This window comes from Triturus cristatus, chromosome 9, assembly GCF_964204655.1.
Source record: "Triturus cristatus chromosome 9, aTriCri1.1, whole genome shotgun sequence".
Classification (NCBI taxonomy): Eukaryota; Metazoa; Chordata; class Amphibia; order Caudata; family Salamandridae; genus Triturus; species Triturus cristatus.
Genome location: NC_140592.1, coordinates 943869597 through 943887480, shown reverse-complemented (window position 1 = coordinate 943887480; position 17884 = coordinate 943869597). Strand labels below are relative to the sequence as shown.

General features: G+C 42.5%; 1 protein-coding gene across 2 annotated transcripts in view; it reads left to right on the top strand.

The window, feature by feature from the left end:
• TTC7B (tetratricopeptide repeat domain 7B) overlaps window positions 1-17884 on the top strand; it is a 1510908-nt gene that overhangs the window by 683358 nt on the left and 809666 nt on the right. For both annotated transcript variants that reach the window (XM_085626529.1, XM_085626530.1), the window contains exons 12-14: window positions 2181-2298; window positions 5832-5889; window positions 15172-15244. In XM_085626529.1, coding sequence (XP_085482655.1) covers window positions 2181-2298; window positions 5832-5889; window positions 15172-15244 — 249 coding nt within the window. The remainder of the gene's footprint in view (window positions 1-2180; window positions 2299-5831; window positions 5890-15171; window positions 15245-17884) is intronic.

Below are 17884 nucleotides of genomic sequence, written 5' to 3'. Positions count from 1 at the left end.
CTGTTCGCCACAAGCGAAAACGCAAAATGCCAAGGCTTTGCCGCCAGGTTCCCACATCCGCAGTCGCAGGGCAATGCGATATGGATGAACTGGTCCGGCAGATTTGCGTACGCTTTTCCCCCAGCGCCGTTGATACCGCTGGTGGCTCGCAAACTCAGACAACACTCCCTCACTCTCGTCCTAGTTGCTCCTACGTGGGCACGCCAGCCATGGTACACCACCTTCCTCGAACTTTCCGTGGTGCCGCATCAAAGGCTGCGGATCAAACCCGCGCATTTGACGCAGAACCATGGAGAGATTCAGCACCCAGATCCGCAACAGCTGAACCTGGCGATCTGGCTCCTGAAGTCCTAGAGTTTGGCTACCTCAACCTGCCACCTGACTGTATGGACATCATCAAGGAGGCCAGGAGACCCACTACAAGAGCTTGCTATGCAGCCAAATGGAAAAGGTTCGTCATTTATTGCGGTAATAATGACATTAACCCGCTGGACGCATCCATCCAAAACATCATTTGTTACCTCCTACACCTATACCGATGCAATCTGGCGTACACCTCTATACGTGTCCATTTGACCGCAATATCAGCCTATCTACAAACCAGGCAGCACCGCTCTCTATTCAGAGTGCCTGCCATCAAAGCATTCTTGGAAGGACTCAAACGAGTCATTCCACCAAGCCACCCACCGGCTCCAATGTGGAACCTCAACCTGGTCCTCACACGCCTGATGGGTCCACCCTTTGAACCTCTCCACTCATGCGAGATTCAATTCCTCACCTGGAAAGTAGCTTTCCTGGTAGCGATCACTTCTTTAAGAAGAGTTAGTGAACTCCAGGCACTAACAGTTCAAGAGCCATTTATACAGGTTCATGCCAACAGGGTCGTACTACGTACCAACCCCAAATTCATGCCCAAGGTAATATCGCAGTTCCACATGAATCAAACTATTGAACTGCCCACAAACTGTCGCGGAAAGGGCACTCCACACACTAGATGTCAAAAGGGCCCTCATGTATTACATCGACAGGACCAAACCCTTTAGGAAGACCAAACAACTGTTCGTTGCCTTTGCCCCACACCACAAAGGTAACGCCATCTCCAAAGCAGGGATAGCCAGATGGATAGTTAAGTGTATCCAAATTTGTTATCAAAAGGCAAAACGCACATTAACTATTCCCCCACGAGCCCACTCAACACGTAAGTTAGGGGCCTCCATGGCTTTTCTAGGAAATATTCCCCTGCATGATATATGTAGAGCAGCCACCTGGTCCACTACACACACATTTACCAAACACTATTGTGTAGATGTGCAATCAAAACAACAGGCTGTTCTCAAAACCCTTTTTCAGACCGCTGCAGCTGGCACTGGTAGCCGCCGCTAATAGAGGGCACTGCTATATATTCTATGCACAGATATGAATTCAGCAGCCCACATGCCTCGAACTGAATATGCTACTTACCAGTATGCATCTGTTCTTGGCATGTAGGGCTGCTGACATTCATATCGCCCTCCCTCCTCCCCGGCGCCTGTAGCAGCTGCAGCTCTCAGAATTACTGTAAGCATGGCCATCACTTTTCTGTATCTACTCCATCACTGCCACAATGGCGAAAAACAATCTGAGGATGGAGAAGATGCCCATGCGCACTGTAGTCCAGGGGAGGAGTCACCTATCCAAGGATACTTCGAAGACTCTTCCAGGACAACAACGTGCAAACATCCGGACCCAACACTAGGCGGCGATCTATGCACAGATATGAATGTCAGCAGCCCTACATGCCAAGAACAGATGCATACTGGTAAGTAGCATATTCAATTCTTTATTGACTCAAAAGAAATAAATAAGGATGATTCTGTATCTATTTTTCTGAACATAATAAAAAAAAGTATTTATAAAAAAAAAACTATAGGAATTCTGCAAAACATGTCTACCGTAGCGCATATGTGGTTTGAACAACGCAACAGCTAAACCGATTGAGCCATTGATGTAGGCTATGCTGCAGTAACTACACTGTGGACCCGTTCCTTTTTTTTTTTTTAAGTAGTCTTCACTAGGTTCCAGTGATGGAAAATAATTTGCATTTTAAACAATAGCCGTAAAGAGTCAGGAGAACCCTGATGCAAAACAGTACTAATCATCCTTCAGCACAACCCATTTTGGTTTTTTTGTTTATTTTTCAGATGGACGAAGCGGAGAGATTTGCCAAAATGGTGGTTGAGCTGGGTGACAGGTCGTCTGAGTTTAAAGCAAAAGGCTACCTGGCTTTGGGACTGACGTACAGTTTGCAGGCGACAGATGGTGAGGTTATAAATCCAACACAATGGCTGCACGAAGAATGTTCAGTTCCTAGCGAGATCGTGTCACCATTCTTTCTTTGTCCCTGGTCCTCCTCCTTAAGCTAGTATGAGTGTGTTCAGGTGGTTAAGATGCCAAATCTAGGACTTGTGATGCCCAGGGATCACATTATTGAATCACAGCAGAGATTACTCAACCTGTCATTTTCGATTGTGTGATAAATTGCTTGTCAATACTGTTTGGTTGATAAAGTTTGTAAATTAATGTGGCATAACAATGTCCCAAAAGCCATGTATAATTTGGCTATTGCTAGGTACTCATTGACTCCGTATAGTTATGCATGCCAGCGTTACTTTTACTTGCCAAAATCTGCTAATTTAAAGCCTTGTTGGAATTATGTTCCTTTGACCACACTCTTCAAAAAGATATGGCATGTTTCACAAGATGCACTGCCCAGTGCAAATGCTGCGGCATGTGCTTGATTTCGATTTTAGTACAGTTTACCTCTTTGTCACATATGTGCTCGTAGATTTCACTGGCATGGTGGAGCTGTTTGCTTTGGTTAAGGTATTGTGTCATTCATTAACTTTGTTTTCTCTGTAGAGCATTTGGGCCCTGGTTCCGATTAGCACAATTAGCACAGCAAAGTTCACCCAGTACAGTGCAATTACTAGTAAGACTCCATGGTACGGAGAATGGCCATGTAGGACCGATCTGTACGCTCATAAAACCACACAAAATCCCCTCCTTCGCGTATTTTTACCGCGTACATTTACCACATGTTCAGAGCACATGCCCTTGCCTGTGGGTATGGTGGGGGTGAAAGGAGGGGCGAGGAAGCTTTTTTCCTAGCAGGAGTGAGCAGCGAATGCTCCCACCCTGCTACAGAAAATAAACTGAATGAGGCTTGGCAGCTACTACAGTCAAAGCTCGTGATTTTTATGGATGGAAATGCCAGCTAGAAAAATTATGTATGTTTTTCCCAGACTCGATAAAAGGGGTGAGGAAAAACCAAATATCTCATTAATTATAACTCTTGAATAAAACAGTGCTGTAGCTTCAGCCACTGGAATGTGAAATTGGCAACATTAGACTGGTATTCTGTGTTTTATGTGAGTGTAGCTCTTGCTCATTTAAGTGACAGTGAATCCCGTAAAGAAGGAATGAGATGCACTAAATGCAATACATTACGGAAAAGGCATGCGTTCATCTGAAAATGTGTGGTTTTACTACGAATCGCTTATTACACTACGAATCGCTTATTACACTAACACAAGGAGTATTTATAGCATTCATGCAAATGTAGCCGTAACTTTCAGAAACAAGGTTTCCACATGTTTGTCTGTATTTACAGATATAGAATTAGACTCCTCGTCGGTACTTAGGAACATAACTTTGCCATCCTGTCATATGATATTACAGCATTCTTAATGCTGTAATATCAATTACAAAGGTTGTGTTAAATGTACGGTACCTGTTGGCTGCATATTTGACTCCACCTTTATTCATTCCCTGTAATCTCGAAAGGCTGTCCTACCTGACAACACAAACTGCCTGCTTGTAAAAGACCTATTCTCATCTTAACTTACAATGAGTTTAAAGCCTTCACATTGCTTACCATTGGTTGGTTGTATTGTCCACCTCATTTGCTTGCTTCTCATTCAGTGGCTTGCCATCTTGTGCTTGTCCTACCACCGGAGCATATCCTCTTTATTTCAGCTGCTCTCTTTATGGGAACTGTTTTTTTTCTTTTTGTTCAAGCACTACATAAGAGCGCATGTGTTTTCCAGTTATCTCTCACTTCCTGCTCCGTGTTGCTCTCCCCTGTGTTCCGTGTTATTTTCTCACCTATGTGCTTCTCTCCCCCACAATCTTTGTTGCTCTGGTCTACGTGCTTCTCCCTTCGCTTCCCGGTTGTTCTCTCCCTCATATGTCTCTACCTCTTTGTATTGCTCCCTCAGGGTTTTCTCCCCATCTGCCCGTCCCCCTAGTGAGGTCCTACTTTAAAAAAAAATATTTTGGATTTTTTTGGGGGGAGGGGAGAGCTTTGGAGCAAATTGCTGACAGCCCTTCCACTTAAACGCGCTTTTGCGCTACTTCATTTTCATATTTTTTTATTTACCAACCCATCTCGGATAGGTAAATGAAAAAAAAATAATGGCGTTTGCATCACGCGAATGCATCATGACGAATGCGTGCGCTTACGATGGATGTGTGAGCCTACAAAATCTCGCCCTTTTTTTCATATAATTTGTGCATGAACAAAATCCATTTACTGAGCCAGTAGGTATCAAAGGGGAGACCTATTGGCTTTGGTAATGCTTCTTTTTAATTCTTTTTTTTTTTTAAATTCCCACCTTCGTGAGACTATAAAGCCTTTCATGAATAGGAAGTTTCACCGTCATGCCCATTTCGTGCTCTTTCATTTTGCGGCTTCTCATGTTTACTCCACTTTAAGCATTGCCATGATTATATGAACTGTAGTTCCCTACAAATACCATTGAAATTCCATGCAGGGCTGAGAGGTCCACAGCAGCAGCTGTTGACAAGCAGGATACCGCATACCAAGACCCCCTCCCTGAAGAAGTAGGAAGAAAGCCAAGGCATGGCAAAGATGGCATCCAGAGAGACAAGAGATGAAATGAGCACTGGGTTAGAAAAGTTGGCCATATTTAAACAGTAGGTTAGCATCATAGCTCATGGGGCTGGCTTTTGATGCTCTTGAAGAAGTGATATGTTTCAATTAGCATGGCTAAGGAACAGGGAAAACAGTTTTTCTGCTGGGCTAAGTGGCACTTTGATGCAGAATTTCTGGTATCCCAGACATTCTTTGCCAGTTGCAGTGGCAACATAACACTCCCGCCAGTGAGCCCCTCGGTGGCTGTCTTGTAATGCCTGTACCTACAGTTGTCCATGCTTGATATCTGCTCTTAAGGCATCCCCATGTTGATCACTTTTTGTATGTCTTTGTACTTTTGAGAACAGTGTGCCCTATACCTAGTGTGGCAAAGCGAACATGAATAGAGGTAGAGCATGAGCAATTCCTAAAGGTTGGCACTGAGGCTCTGGAAGCATGTTACAACACTGGCTACCCTTGGTGCCACAATAGACTGTTGGAATGTTATCCGCTTATCTCAGGAAGAGAAATGGCGGAGCAGTCTTAACATTAGTCTTCTTTACACTATTTTTTGTTTTGCATTGTTTGTTAATGAGACATTTGCCATATGTAATTATTGTGCCACCCCAGCATTTACACAACTCCTGCTTTGATGTCATTGTTGGGAAATGTTGCCGGCGGATACCTAGGAAATTGGCTAAAAAGGAAATTCCCTGAAGTCATATTTTTGATTGTGCTCAAAAACGCCCTCATTGGAAGGGCTACACATCAATCGAGCTTCTAGAAAATGCAAACGCTAGTACAGTTTTACATATATTGTTGAAGCGAGTACGTTAATTTGTGCCCATTTTGCAGTCTACTATACAAACTATCAACATAACACAACATAAATTACTAATTGTATTTCTTTTTCCTTTAGCTTCCCTACGAGGGATGCAAGAGGACCTTCAGAGGAAAGCTCTCCTTGCATTTCAGAGGTAGGAGCAAGGTTTTTGTTTCTGCTTGTAGTAAGACTGCTGTCTGATGATCTTGGAAATAGAGCTTGAATGTATCCTTGCTTTAGATTGTATTTCCTCTTAAGGAGTCGTCTCTTATTGCTGTACTTAAATTGTTGTGTACATAGTCAACACTAAGGTGATGCTGGAGGCATCAAAAACAAACATTTTTGAGGATTTATGTGACGTTTCTCAATAGAGAAAAGAAATAAATGTGTTTCAATTTTTCAGCTATTAATCTATAAGGTGAAATAGCGATGAGTTGGCATTAATTTTACTGTCTGGTGTTGTACTTTGCCGCGTGGTGTGAAAAAAGCACCCTGCTTAAATAAGTATTTGCATTGCTTCATTTGAGCCGGGAGTTTCAGTTGGTCACCACCGGCACTCATTTATGGGGCACAACACTTATTTTTATCTCAACAGATATTTGATCCAGAGCAAAAGAGAGAAAAACACAAAAGGGGTAAAGGAAGACAGAAAACTAGTGACAAAAGTAGAAAGCAGAGATTAAAAATAAACTGCACGTGTGAGATAAAGAGACAGCAGTGCCTGGCGAAAACAGTGGCGTAGCAAGGGGGAGGGGGGCAGTGGTAGGGGCGGTTCGCCCCCGGGTGGCACGAGTTTTGAGGGCGGCATCCCCCCCGCGCTATACGGTCACCGCGGGGCGGGAAAGGCAGGGACCACCACGGGCAACAGAGTGGCTAGCTATGCCATTGGGGGGTAGATTAATGAGGCATGAGGTGGAATCAAGACTGCACAGCCTTGGTTTTCGGCACCAGGGCCTTCGATTGTGCCAGGTACAGGCTTCTGAGCAAGACTTTAAGCCCTGAAACGTATTCCTTTACGGATTAAGCACTGTCATTTGTCACTTTTGAATTCTCTTGTTTCCATTTACCTTTATAATGTTGCATTTATGCAGTCAGTCTTGTAATGGCTCCTAGACTTGCTTGATGATATGTTGCAAAACCTCTCTGATTTAGATGCTAATCTTGTACTTACTTAGTAGTCACATCTTTCCCAGATGTGGAGGACTGTAGTTTCTTCTCCCCTCTCATTGCCTGACGTGACCATGAAGTCCTTACTGGAGGATTATAACAAGGATTATGGAATCTTGCAATACACATACGCTCCCTGCAAGTGATAACCCCATTTCTGAGATAATTCCCAGAGGTAGGTGTCAAGGGAAATGGATTGAGGCAAAGGGCATATGTGTAGTCCTGGCTGCCGTAAGGTGAGTTGAACAAATCGTTTGTTTGTAATGGGCCCTGTAAACAGGCATCTGCAAAGATGAGGCTGTTCTGGTTCCAAATCCAAAGCTAGTTGGTGAAAGTCCACGTCTTAATCCTGGTACCTTGTACCCTGTTGCTGGTGCACTGTCGGCACTGCTCCTTATTGTCGAAGGTCTGGGAGAAGCTTTTTGAAAAGAAGAGCCTTCACAGGTTTCTTGTCTTTAGTGTAGATTTATTCATATCACAGCATCCCAGCAAATACAGCTTCAACAACTCAGTCTTCCTTGTACCAACCGCTCCCCACTAGAATCTTCCCTCATTTCCATTCTACTCGTAGCTAAGTGACCAACTAGTGACATCAGCACTAGATATCTCTACATATCTCCCTTTTTTGCAATGAATAAAATTGAAACACATAAATAGATAAGTAAAAATTATGCATAACATTTGTCAAACAAAATTCTATCTTTAGGTGGCACACAATACACTACTTAAGTTCTTTACTAAAAATTCACATCTACGTATCTAAAATACATTACAATTAACATGACATGACTAACCATCTTACTGGTAACCTTTTGGCATCTTTATGGTTGACACACTTTACAAATATTTCCTAAACTCCAGGTCGTACCATCTTCTAAGTCGACAACATTGGATCTCACACTCTTAACTTGAAAAGGTCCAAGATATTTACTTTCCCCTTTTCGGACCCACTCATTTTTCCGCACTACAACCCAATCTCCTCTTTGGACACACACTCGTTTTACACCCTTCCTATAATCATATATCTCTTTCATTTTTTCTTGATTCCCTTGCACTTTTTTTGATATTTCCTCACGGTCAACCCATATTTTTTCCTTCCTACATAACCATACAGGACACTCTTTCTTCCCAGGCTCCCTTCCTTTAAGTGACACAAAAGGAGCCACTCCTGTACCAGAATGGGGAGTAATTCTGTGCATCCACACCATCTTTCTCAATTCTTCTTTCCACGATAATCCATTAGCCAGCGATAACTGTATGTTATCCATAATTATTCGGTTAGTTCTTTCCACTAAACCATTCGCTTGTGGTCTGAATAAAGCTACTCTCTCATGCACAATTCCCAACTTATTTAAATAGTCCACCATCTCTCTTGATGTGAACTGCACTCCATTGTCAGTCACAATACTCCCTGGTAATCCCTCTTCCAAGAAAACCTTCTCAAGAAACCTTATGACATTACCCGTATTGATTTCTCCCATAGTCTGGATCGTAAACCATTTGGAATGATAATCTACTAAAACTAGGATAAACCTATCCCTCATTCCTAATTTATTAATCGGACCAATAAAATCCATGGACAGTTTCTCCCAAGGTTTTGTCGGAAACTTGGTACATTCTAGAGGAGGTTGACGTACAATTTTTGATTTGTCACTATTCTGGCAAAACTGACAATCTTTTACTAAAGCCTCGACATCACTATCAATTCCCGGCCACCAGAATGATTCTCTAATCCTTCTTTTGGACATTCCTTGACCTGGGTGACCCTCATGAATTATTTCCAAAATCTGCTTTCTTACTTCCTTCGGAGGTATGATCTGCCACCTTCTCATAATGTTATCACCACAAAGACTTAATTCTTCTTTAACTTTGACAAACTCTGTCAAATCAAGATCCTTGCAATCATCCAAATGCCAACCCCTAACAATTCTCGTCTTCACCTTTTCCAACACTGAATCATTCTTCATAGCTTTCTCCCAATCCTCAGACAACAAAGCACACACTCCTACATTACTACAGATATCTCCATTTATATCACCACACACTTCCTCAGAATTCTCCTCCAAAGGCATTCTCGACAAACAATCTGCAACCAAATTTTTCTCCCCCTTGACATATTCCACATCATAATTAAATTCCATAACAGATAGTAACCATCTAGAAATCCTCGGTGTTACACTTCCTTCCAATCCTTTTCCCCCTTTAAAGATGTACAGTAAGGGCTTATGGTCAGTTCGGACTTTGAATGGGAGACCCCATAAATAAAATTTGAAGTGGCACATAGCCCAGCAACACGCTAAGGCTTCCCTCTCTATTACGGAATATGACCTTTCTGCACCTTGCAATCTCCTACTTGCAAACCCAACAATTTTTTCCTCGCCTTTAATTACTTGCGACAACACTGCACCAATGCCAACACCACTAGCATCTGTGGTTAAAATCGTTCTCCCACCAACCTCGAACCGTCCTAAAGTGGGTGCCTCAGAAATTTTCTTTTTTATAAGTTCAAAGCTTGTTTTGCACTTCTCTGACCACTCAAACGGGACACCCTTCTTCATAACCTCCCTTAAGGCCTCAACAGTCTCTGCAAAATTACTTACATATTTCGAACAATACTCTGCAAGTCCTAAGAACGATCTTAATTCATCTTTACTCTTTGGTTCTGGTGCTAAAGTTACAGCCTTAACAATGTTTTTCTTTGGTTTTATGCCTTTTGCACTTATTTCATGCCCCAAATAGTCAACTACATTCTTTTTCAACTGACACTTCTCTTTTTTTATGGTCAAATTATGTTTCTCAAGTCTCCTCATCACCTCTTCAAATATCCTATCATGATCAGAATAATTTTCTCCAGCAATCAAGATGTCATCTTGAAAGCACCAGACCTTCCTCATGTCCCCAAAAATACTTTTCATAGCCCTCTGAAAAACAGCCGACGCCGATGCTAGTCCAAACGGCATCCTTTTGTATCTAAATGCACCTAAAGGCGTGGCAAACGAAGTCAAATGTCTAGATCCTTCATGCAAACTAATTTGATGGTACGCTGCCGACATATCTAAAACACTAAAAACTTGTCCCTTCCCCATAGTTGATAGCATCTCAGATATATTAGGTAGAGGTTCTCTATCCACCCAAATGTTCTTGTTTAGATCGCGCAAGTCAATACAAAGGCGAATCTTTTTACCATCCTTTGGCGCGATTACAATTGGAGCCAACCATTCAGAGGCCTCTATCGGCTCAATAATTCCTTGATTCAATAAATTGTCAATTTCTTGGCGTAAAGGTTCTAACATTAAATTGGGTACATTCCTTACTTTGTGGACAACAGCCTTTGCATTATCTTTTAAAATAATCTTGTGTGAAAATCCCTTTAATAATCCTAATTTGGAAGAAAACACATTAGGATATTTGTCAAATAGTCTCTCATTATCGGATATATCTTGCACATTTGCTTTTTCTAGGACCATAACAGGTTCTTTGGCATTAGGGTCAATGACAATATTCAAATCTTTTTGATGTCTCCATCCCAAGAGGTCTGACCCAAAATCCGTGATATAGATTCTACCCTTGACCGCCTCACTTTTGAATCTTAAAGTCATCCAGCACACTCCTAGAATTTCTATCCTTTTCCCAGCATATCCTACTGCACGGATATCAGATTTACTCATTGTTGGACTGTGGTCCTTAGGCCAATTTCTCTCAAAGGAATTTTTTGACAGAAGAGTATACAAACTCCCTGAATCAGCTAATAATCTAACTTCTTTCCCATCAAGTGTGACATTACAATGTGGCTTTTCCAACTTATCTGTACTTTCCATTTTCACATCAGATTGAGACAATTCCTTGATGTCATTTACCTGAGGTTCTTCATGAATAACATCAACCATTAGAAAAATATCATCAACATACTCACAGACATCTTCTACTTCTTGGACTCTATTTTTACCAATACCCTTCGTTCTACACATCTTAGAGAAATGTCCCCTCTTACCACAATTTCTGCACAATGTCCCTCTCGCAGCGCAGTTAAAACTAGTAGCTATATGCCCTGGAGCACCACATCTAAAGTAGGGGTGGGCGGAATTTGCGGAATTAACCTTCGCAAATTATCGCGAGAATGTTTAAAATTATCGCAAACAAGCAGAAATATCGCGAAGATGCGGAAGTTTTTTTCCGGCATGTTCGCGCGATTTTCTGCATGGTTGCGGGTCGCCAACTTACCCATGTGGCTGCTTGCGGGCGCGGCCATCTTGTTTTGAGTTGTTCTCGCGGTGCATGATCGCGAGAAGAAAGACGTGATCGCGCGACGCATGACGTCACTGCGGGCGCGAACTGTCGCGAGACAGCGCAAATGGCTAAAAACAATACAACATCTCATGGAGAACGCGACCGGATCAAGAAAACTTGTCGGCGAACGCAGGGATTCAGGTAAGGCGATCGCACGCGCGCGAGAATGTATCATTTTACAGCGCGAGCAAGAAACAAATTATCGCCAAGCTGCGGAAACCGGAATTTTTGACATTTTCGCGCTCTCCGCGGAACGCAAAAATGTCAAAATATCGCAATTTCCGCGAACGGAACGAAATTTTTGCCCAGGCCTAATCTAAAGCATTTAATTTCTCTTGGTTGATAACTTGTCCTAGACGATTGGAATGGTAACAACTTATCATCAGAATTTTTCTTCGCATCAGTTTTGTTGTCACCTTTTTTTTCAATAAGCTCTATTTTTTCTTGTTTGAAGCTATTAAGAGGTTTATCCATTTCTTTTATCCAAATGTCTGTATGTTCCATTGCCTTTGCAATCCCAATCGTTTCATCTAAATTATATTCTTTTGTTAACAACTTTTCCCTTATCTTTTTGTTATTTACACATCGTACTAATTGATCTCTAATTAAAGAATCATTTAACTGTTCAAATTTACATGTTACTGCTAACCCTCTCAAGGTAGACACATACGATTTTATATCTTCACCCTCTTTCTGGTTCTTGGTGAAAAATTTATGACGTTCAAGTACAACATTTGTTTTTGGTTTAAAGTGAAATTCTAACATTTGTAGGGACATATCGTATATATTAGTAGGTTGGCCATCTCCCATACCTAAAGATATTTCTGGAATTTCTTCATAAATTCTTCTACCCTCTACTCCTAAATGATGTAAAAGAATTGCTTGTCGTCTAACAGGACCATATTTGTCTCCCCCAATGGCTAAGAGGTAGGTTATAAACAATTTTTTCCATTGTAACCATGGTATTGATGGCTCTCCTGGAGACACTAAAAAAGGAGGTGGAGATGACATGGATTGATCTGACATATTCTCTGTAAAGGAATAGGTTAATTTTAAAATAAAAATCTAAAATAATGAATTAAAATAATAACTTGAATGGTGAATTCTTGAAGTATTATTATTGTTATTGATGTCTGTAATCCTGATTTCAGATCTTCCAAGTCGTTTTATGAAGTGGCTTGAAGATTGTGAAGATTAGTCCTTCTCTAGTGTTCATTACAATAGTCCTTTTTTAGTGTTACTTGTTCTGGCACTCTGTATTATTTGGAGCATAGAGAAGGCAACTGTTCAGGGAAGGTAATCAATTCTTTTTTCTTGTTGCAGAACTAGTCATTTATTACTTCCTCTCCCTTGTAGATAAAGCGTTTATATGTCTTTCACTTTTTTTAAGCTTCAAAACACGAGCTTGCTAGCACATGCGGTAATGTTGATTCAAGGCGGGGACTCGAATCTGAGGTACACTTTTCCTCCAATTTGTGGTGTCTCTCTCTCTCTGCATCTTTCCGACCTGAAGAGCTTTTTAAAAAGTGGATGTCAACGAATTCAGATTTTCTCCTGGCCCCTGAATGAACTGGGTACCTCTCGGTTAAGGCCGAAGAATTCTTATAGAAACTTGTCATCATATCCAGCGGCACTGAATTCTCAGATTAGGCTTGGCTGTGTTGTTTATCTTCGGGCCTCTTCATAAGAAGTGGCACAAGAACTGAACATACCGTTCTAAGAGGCTTTACCAAGAGCCTTACACCGTGGCTATCTGCACGTGCCTTCATTTCAGGCCTGTCTACTGTACCACAACCTCAGAGGGACACAAGGGAACAGCTCCATGCAAGAACATTCTATCTTAAAATGCTCTGCCACACTCTAGATTGTGTCCCATGCCGGATTAACCCTTTCGACAGTAGTCACGTTAGTCTATTTCAGTCCACTATAACTAGGAATATTTGCCCTACAGTTCTGGTGTGATCTTTTTTTATTAGAGTGATAAGAAAGGGGGAGTGTATATGAGTTGTGTTAATTTTAGCAAAGTACTAATTTCTGCCATTTGGGGGTAAGTGAAAATATAGATTTGCACATTCCAAAGCATTGAATCTAGAGAGAAAAATTTGGGATTTTTTATTTTTAGAGCAAGATGTAGATGTCGTTGATGCTGCAGAAGGAAAGGTTTGGCAATTACATGTTTTATGTTATTTTGCAAGTATTTGTATAGCACTTTGTGCAATTTGTATCCTCTATAGTGCTTTCGGAGTCTCCGCATCTATTGATCGTTCTGGGATACTTGTTGAATGGAGTCTATTGGGTGCATGGATCTTGAATTTGGCTGTTTCGAGTGTCATTTAGTAGTGAATCATCCTGGATGGTGGTCGTCTGCGTTAAAACGGTCTAATTATTGTTTAGAGATGGTTCATATTCAATAGTGGCTTTCTGGATCCTGTCATGCCATATCTAGTCGGTACAATGCTTGCGTGCATGGGTGTGATGAAGGATTTTGCCATTTATTTTGTTCTCCTGCGCTACTGTGTTGTCCATTTCTGAACTGAAGGTGGCTGTTTGCTTAGAAGTCTTTACAGTTGATGGTTGGGTTTTATTCATTGTTTCGTTAGACCGCCTTACCTGGGTATTCAAACATTAAAGGTGCTGTCTGAGAACTCAGAAGGTTCAGAAAAGATAATGATCAGTCTTGTGAAGTTGGTGTTACAGATGTGCCCCAACCAGAGTTCCAGAGCTTGGCAGCTTGAAACACGTAAGATTTGCTTCCCCACAAATTGTTGTATGTTTAGGTACAATCAGTTGACTTTTCCTACCTTGCTGAAGTTTTCACACTTGAGTCTGTGTATGTTAATTCCAGGTCTAAGGTAAAAGGGGCATAGACTTGCATTGATTTGCTTGTTATGTAAATGACTGTACATTTTTTAAGTGTAATGAACCATGACTATCAAACAGAAGAGAAGGTCACAGTATGCCTGAAACTAATGTTTAAAGAAATTATATAATGCAGCCGTTGCATATTGTAGGCGCTCACCACCACGAAACAGTGAGGCGAGCATTTTTTCTTTTTATTTACCAATCCAAGATGGATTACTAAATAAAAGGTTACACAAAATGCACTTTTTTTCTATAGTGCTAATGTGCTTTGTAATTCTTTTTTTTTTTTTTTTAATAACCGGGAGTAGAAGGCAACACAGTGAGGGAGTATGGTAGAGAAGGACAAGTGAGAGAAAACAGTGGGGAAGTGCACGGACAACGCAGGGCTGGGAGTGAGGAAGCAATCAAGCAGTGGATTTATGGCGAGGCATACGGGCAACAGTGGTTGGGTAGGCATTGATGGGGAAACACATGGTACAATGGAGGAGGGGTGTGGAAGCTAGAATGGCAACGGAGGGTGGTCTGGCAGGCTATAAGCAAGAACAGCAACTGAGGGTGAGGGGAGAAACACGAGCGAGAAAGAGGAACATGAAGTATACAAGGGAGACAGCTGGGAAACACATGCACACTCGTAGAGTGCTTGACCCAAAAGAAAAAAAAGAGTGCATGAAATGAGAGTACTGGAAGGACACGGGTAATAGGCCCATGCTCTAAGGAAGTGAGAAACACCAGAAGTGGAAGGAAATCCGACGGAAGCTGGCAAGCAAGAAGCAGGCAAAACAGGGTGACAATAAAACCAACCAATGGTAAGCAATTGGTGGGCTCTAAGCTCATTGCAAGCTAACAGTACGCCTTGCAACAGACCGCACGCTTGCTGTACTAGGCGAGACCTGTAACGGTCTTCATGCTATGTACCAGATTTCCATGCCAGGAGGTGTGCCACTTGGCTGTAGACGTGCAGAGCCGTTGATCAATTTGTGGGCTGCTATAAAAGGTTGTTTAACATAGATGTTCGGTTCCAATTCCAGTTGTTTCTGAGCATTATTATCGATGTTTGATGGCTAGACAATGACATAGGTGCTGCTTGATTAACACTGCTTTAACTGCTTCGTTTTAACAGGGCACACAGTTTGTCGCCAACAGATCACCTGGCAGCATTTTACCTCGCCCTGCAGCTTGCTATCTCCAGACAGGTGAGTTCTGCAAATACAAACCATATATTTTGCTCTGCTCCGCACATACTATTAAAATCGGAAAGCACTCAGGATATAAATCTACATTACAAATGTGAAGACTGAGCGCACTGCCTTAATTTAACGGAACTGAGCTCTTGTCCGTCTAGCCGTAACCCACCATCTTCACAAAGCGTTGTTATGAAGCTTGCAGGTTAAATTCATAGCCTTCACCCTCGAGTGCTGTGTATTTAGATCTAATGTACGTGCCCTTTTGCCAAAGTAAAGTGCAGCTGACTCAAAGCATGAGGGATAGACACTCTTTCTGTGTTGGCAAAAAGTCATGTTTGCACGGTCACGAGGATTGCCTAAATTGAAAGTAAACAGGAAGCGTGAAGCCTCAAAAATGTAATCCGACTAAAAGTTATTAATTCCTCTGCTTGTAACCCCTTTTCCCTCTAGGTTGCGCGCATGCGCAGCTTTGCTGTTTCCGGCGCTCAGATTGTCTCTGGGAGCGCGCTCGGCGCTGCCAGATCTGAAAGAGGCTAGATGAGCGATATTTTATCGTCGCCGGCCTCATGTTAACAAAGAAGCGGTAGGCATGAAAGCTTCACTCTATCTTTCGGCGTGTAGCAGATCAAGGGGCTGCTGCTCCCATTCATTTATTAATTAGAGGCAAGCCCTGAAAATAGTTATGTAAATCATACTACAGACTGCACGTAAAATATGATCTCTTCAAAATTCAAATATTTGTATTTCTTTAACATGCGGAAGCTTTAACATTAATATACCACATTAAATAGCTGGCTTGAGAAATACTTATTAGAAGTGCTTTTTTCCCAAACATAAACCATTAGTGAACTCAGAGGCACAATGGCCTGGTACTCCCCCAAGTCCCCTTTTGACCTTTGGTACCCACAGCCCTTGTCCGGATGGGGTCTAACTCCCTCCTTCAAGGCAAGTATTAAGACCACACCAATTTTTGGATTAGGGGGTGTATCCCTCCCCCCCCCCCCGCTGTCTTTATTACAAAATTAAAAAACATTAGTTATTAACATTATGTACAATTACGCAGGAAGGCCAGATACATTGTTAGACAGCTGATGTCACAAGGCTAACCTCAACTCTAATACACACGACACTCCTACCGTAAATCTAACAATGCATATATTCACTTTCTGCGTGTCCCCTCTAGAGCCTACGGCAAGGTCAATGACTGGCAGCCTCCAGATCCCAGCAAACTACGAGAAATTACTCTGCCGGAGTAGGCTTGTGCAGGGGGTACAGCTTATCGGACAGATACCTTCCCCCGGGCCCCCTCTACGCCCTGTGCCTTAAACTCCGTAACGGGGGCTGCAGAAATTCTGCATACTTGCGCCCTGAGGCGCATGCGCGTGCGGGGGTGGCCACAGGCCCACTGGAAAGAATGACTCCCCCGGCCCCCGCACCCCAACAGCCTACCTACCGGCTATCACTGCCCCTGGAGTTACATGGTTCTGACCGCTAAGGACCGAAGACTATGCTTACCAATCATGACCTTACCGCCACAGGACAGCATTGACATATTACCAATTAAGAGCGCCAAGCATAGCACCAGTTGCATTTACCTGAGGAACATTGAAATCAGACTTTCAATTCTGACCGATCAGCCTAGCCTCGGTTCCATTACATAAGGAACATTGCATGTGACGTTCAATGAGAGCGCCTGGCATAGCGCCATTTACAGTAAGCGAGGAACATAAAATCAGACTATCAATGAGAACGCCTCTTGGTAAAACCAATCACTGTCACCATTTCCTACAGAGGGTATCTGCCCTATCGGCACTGATCAGTAGTGCCCCTGAATCTAAAAGCCTCTTGCCTATGCCCATGATGGGCAGAAGGCCAAGACCAACGTAACTGTGAGCCCGGCAGGTGTCCCTCACCATCTCTTCCTGTACTGCGGATGATTTGTGCCCGAACCAAGACGAAGAGGATTTTTAGCTGCTCACATGACCCTTCCGTCATTACTGCTAACAACCTGGCTGACACTTTACTGTCCATGTTGTCACTTTTCATCGGTGTCTGCTGCTCAGCATAGTATTGCTAAGCACCTGCTTTGAACAACTAAAAATTGCCGACAGAGAGCTAGCTACAGGGCAAGCGTTCACTGAGAGAATAACATAGCAAAATATGCTTGGGCCTAGCAGTATTACGCTACTGCACAATGTTGTAATGCCGCTGCCCAAAAGGCAGTTCAGTGACGCAATCAATCCTTTGTCGTTGTTTTTCCCTAAAAATCGCCCAGTATCCTGAAACTGACCCCGGTTAGCGAGGCAACACAAATTATAATTACTCTTGGGTTATCCGGTTAAATTGACAACAGTTGTGTTTACGAGAGTCACCGGGATTGGAAATCTGGCAGGAGGCATGCGGCTTTCAGAGGTGCCATCACGGACAATGAACGAGGGCAGTAAACAAAGGACTGTTGGATTGTCTAAAATGAAGCAAGGAGACCAGGTTCCGAAAAAAACAGCAAAACATCGGCAAGGGGCACAAAGTGCGTACTGGCTGGAACTCTGATGCAGAACATGTTACCGTCAACTAAACCCCTGAATATCCAACATTGGGAGTTTTGCCACTATTTAAACCAACATGTATTTGCCAGACTCACGTTCACCA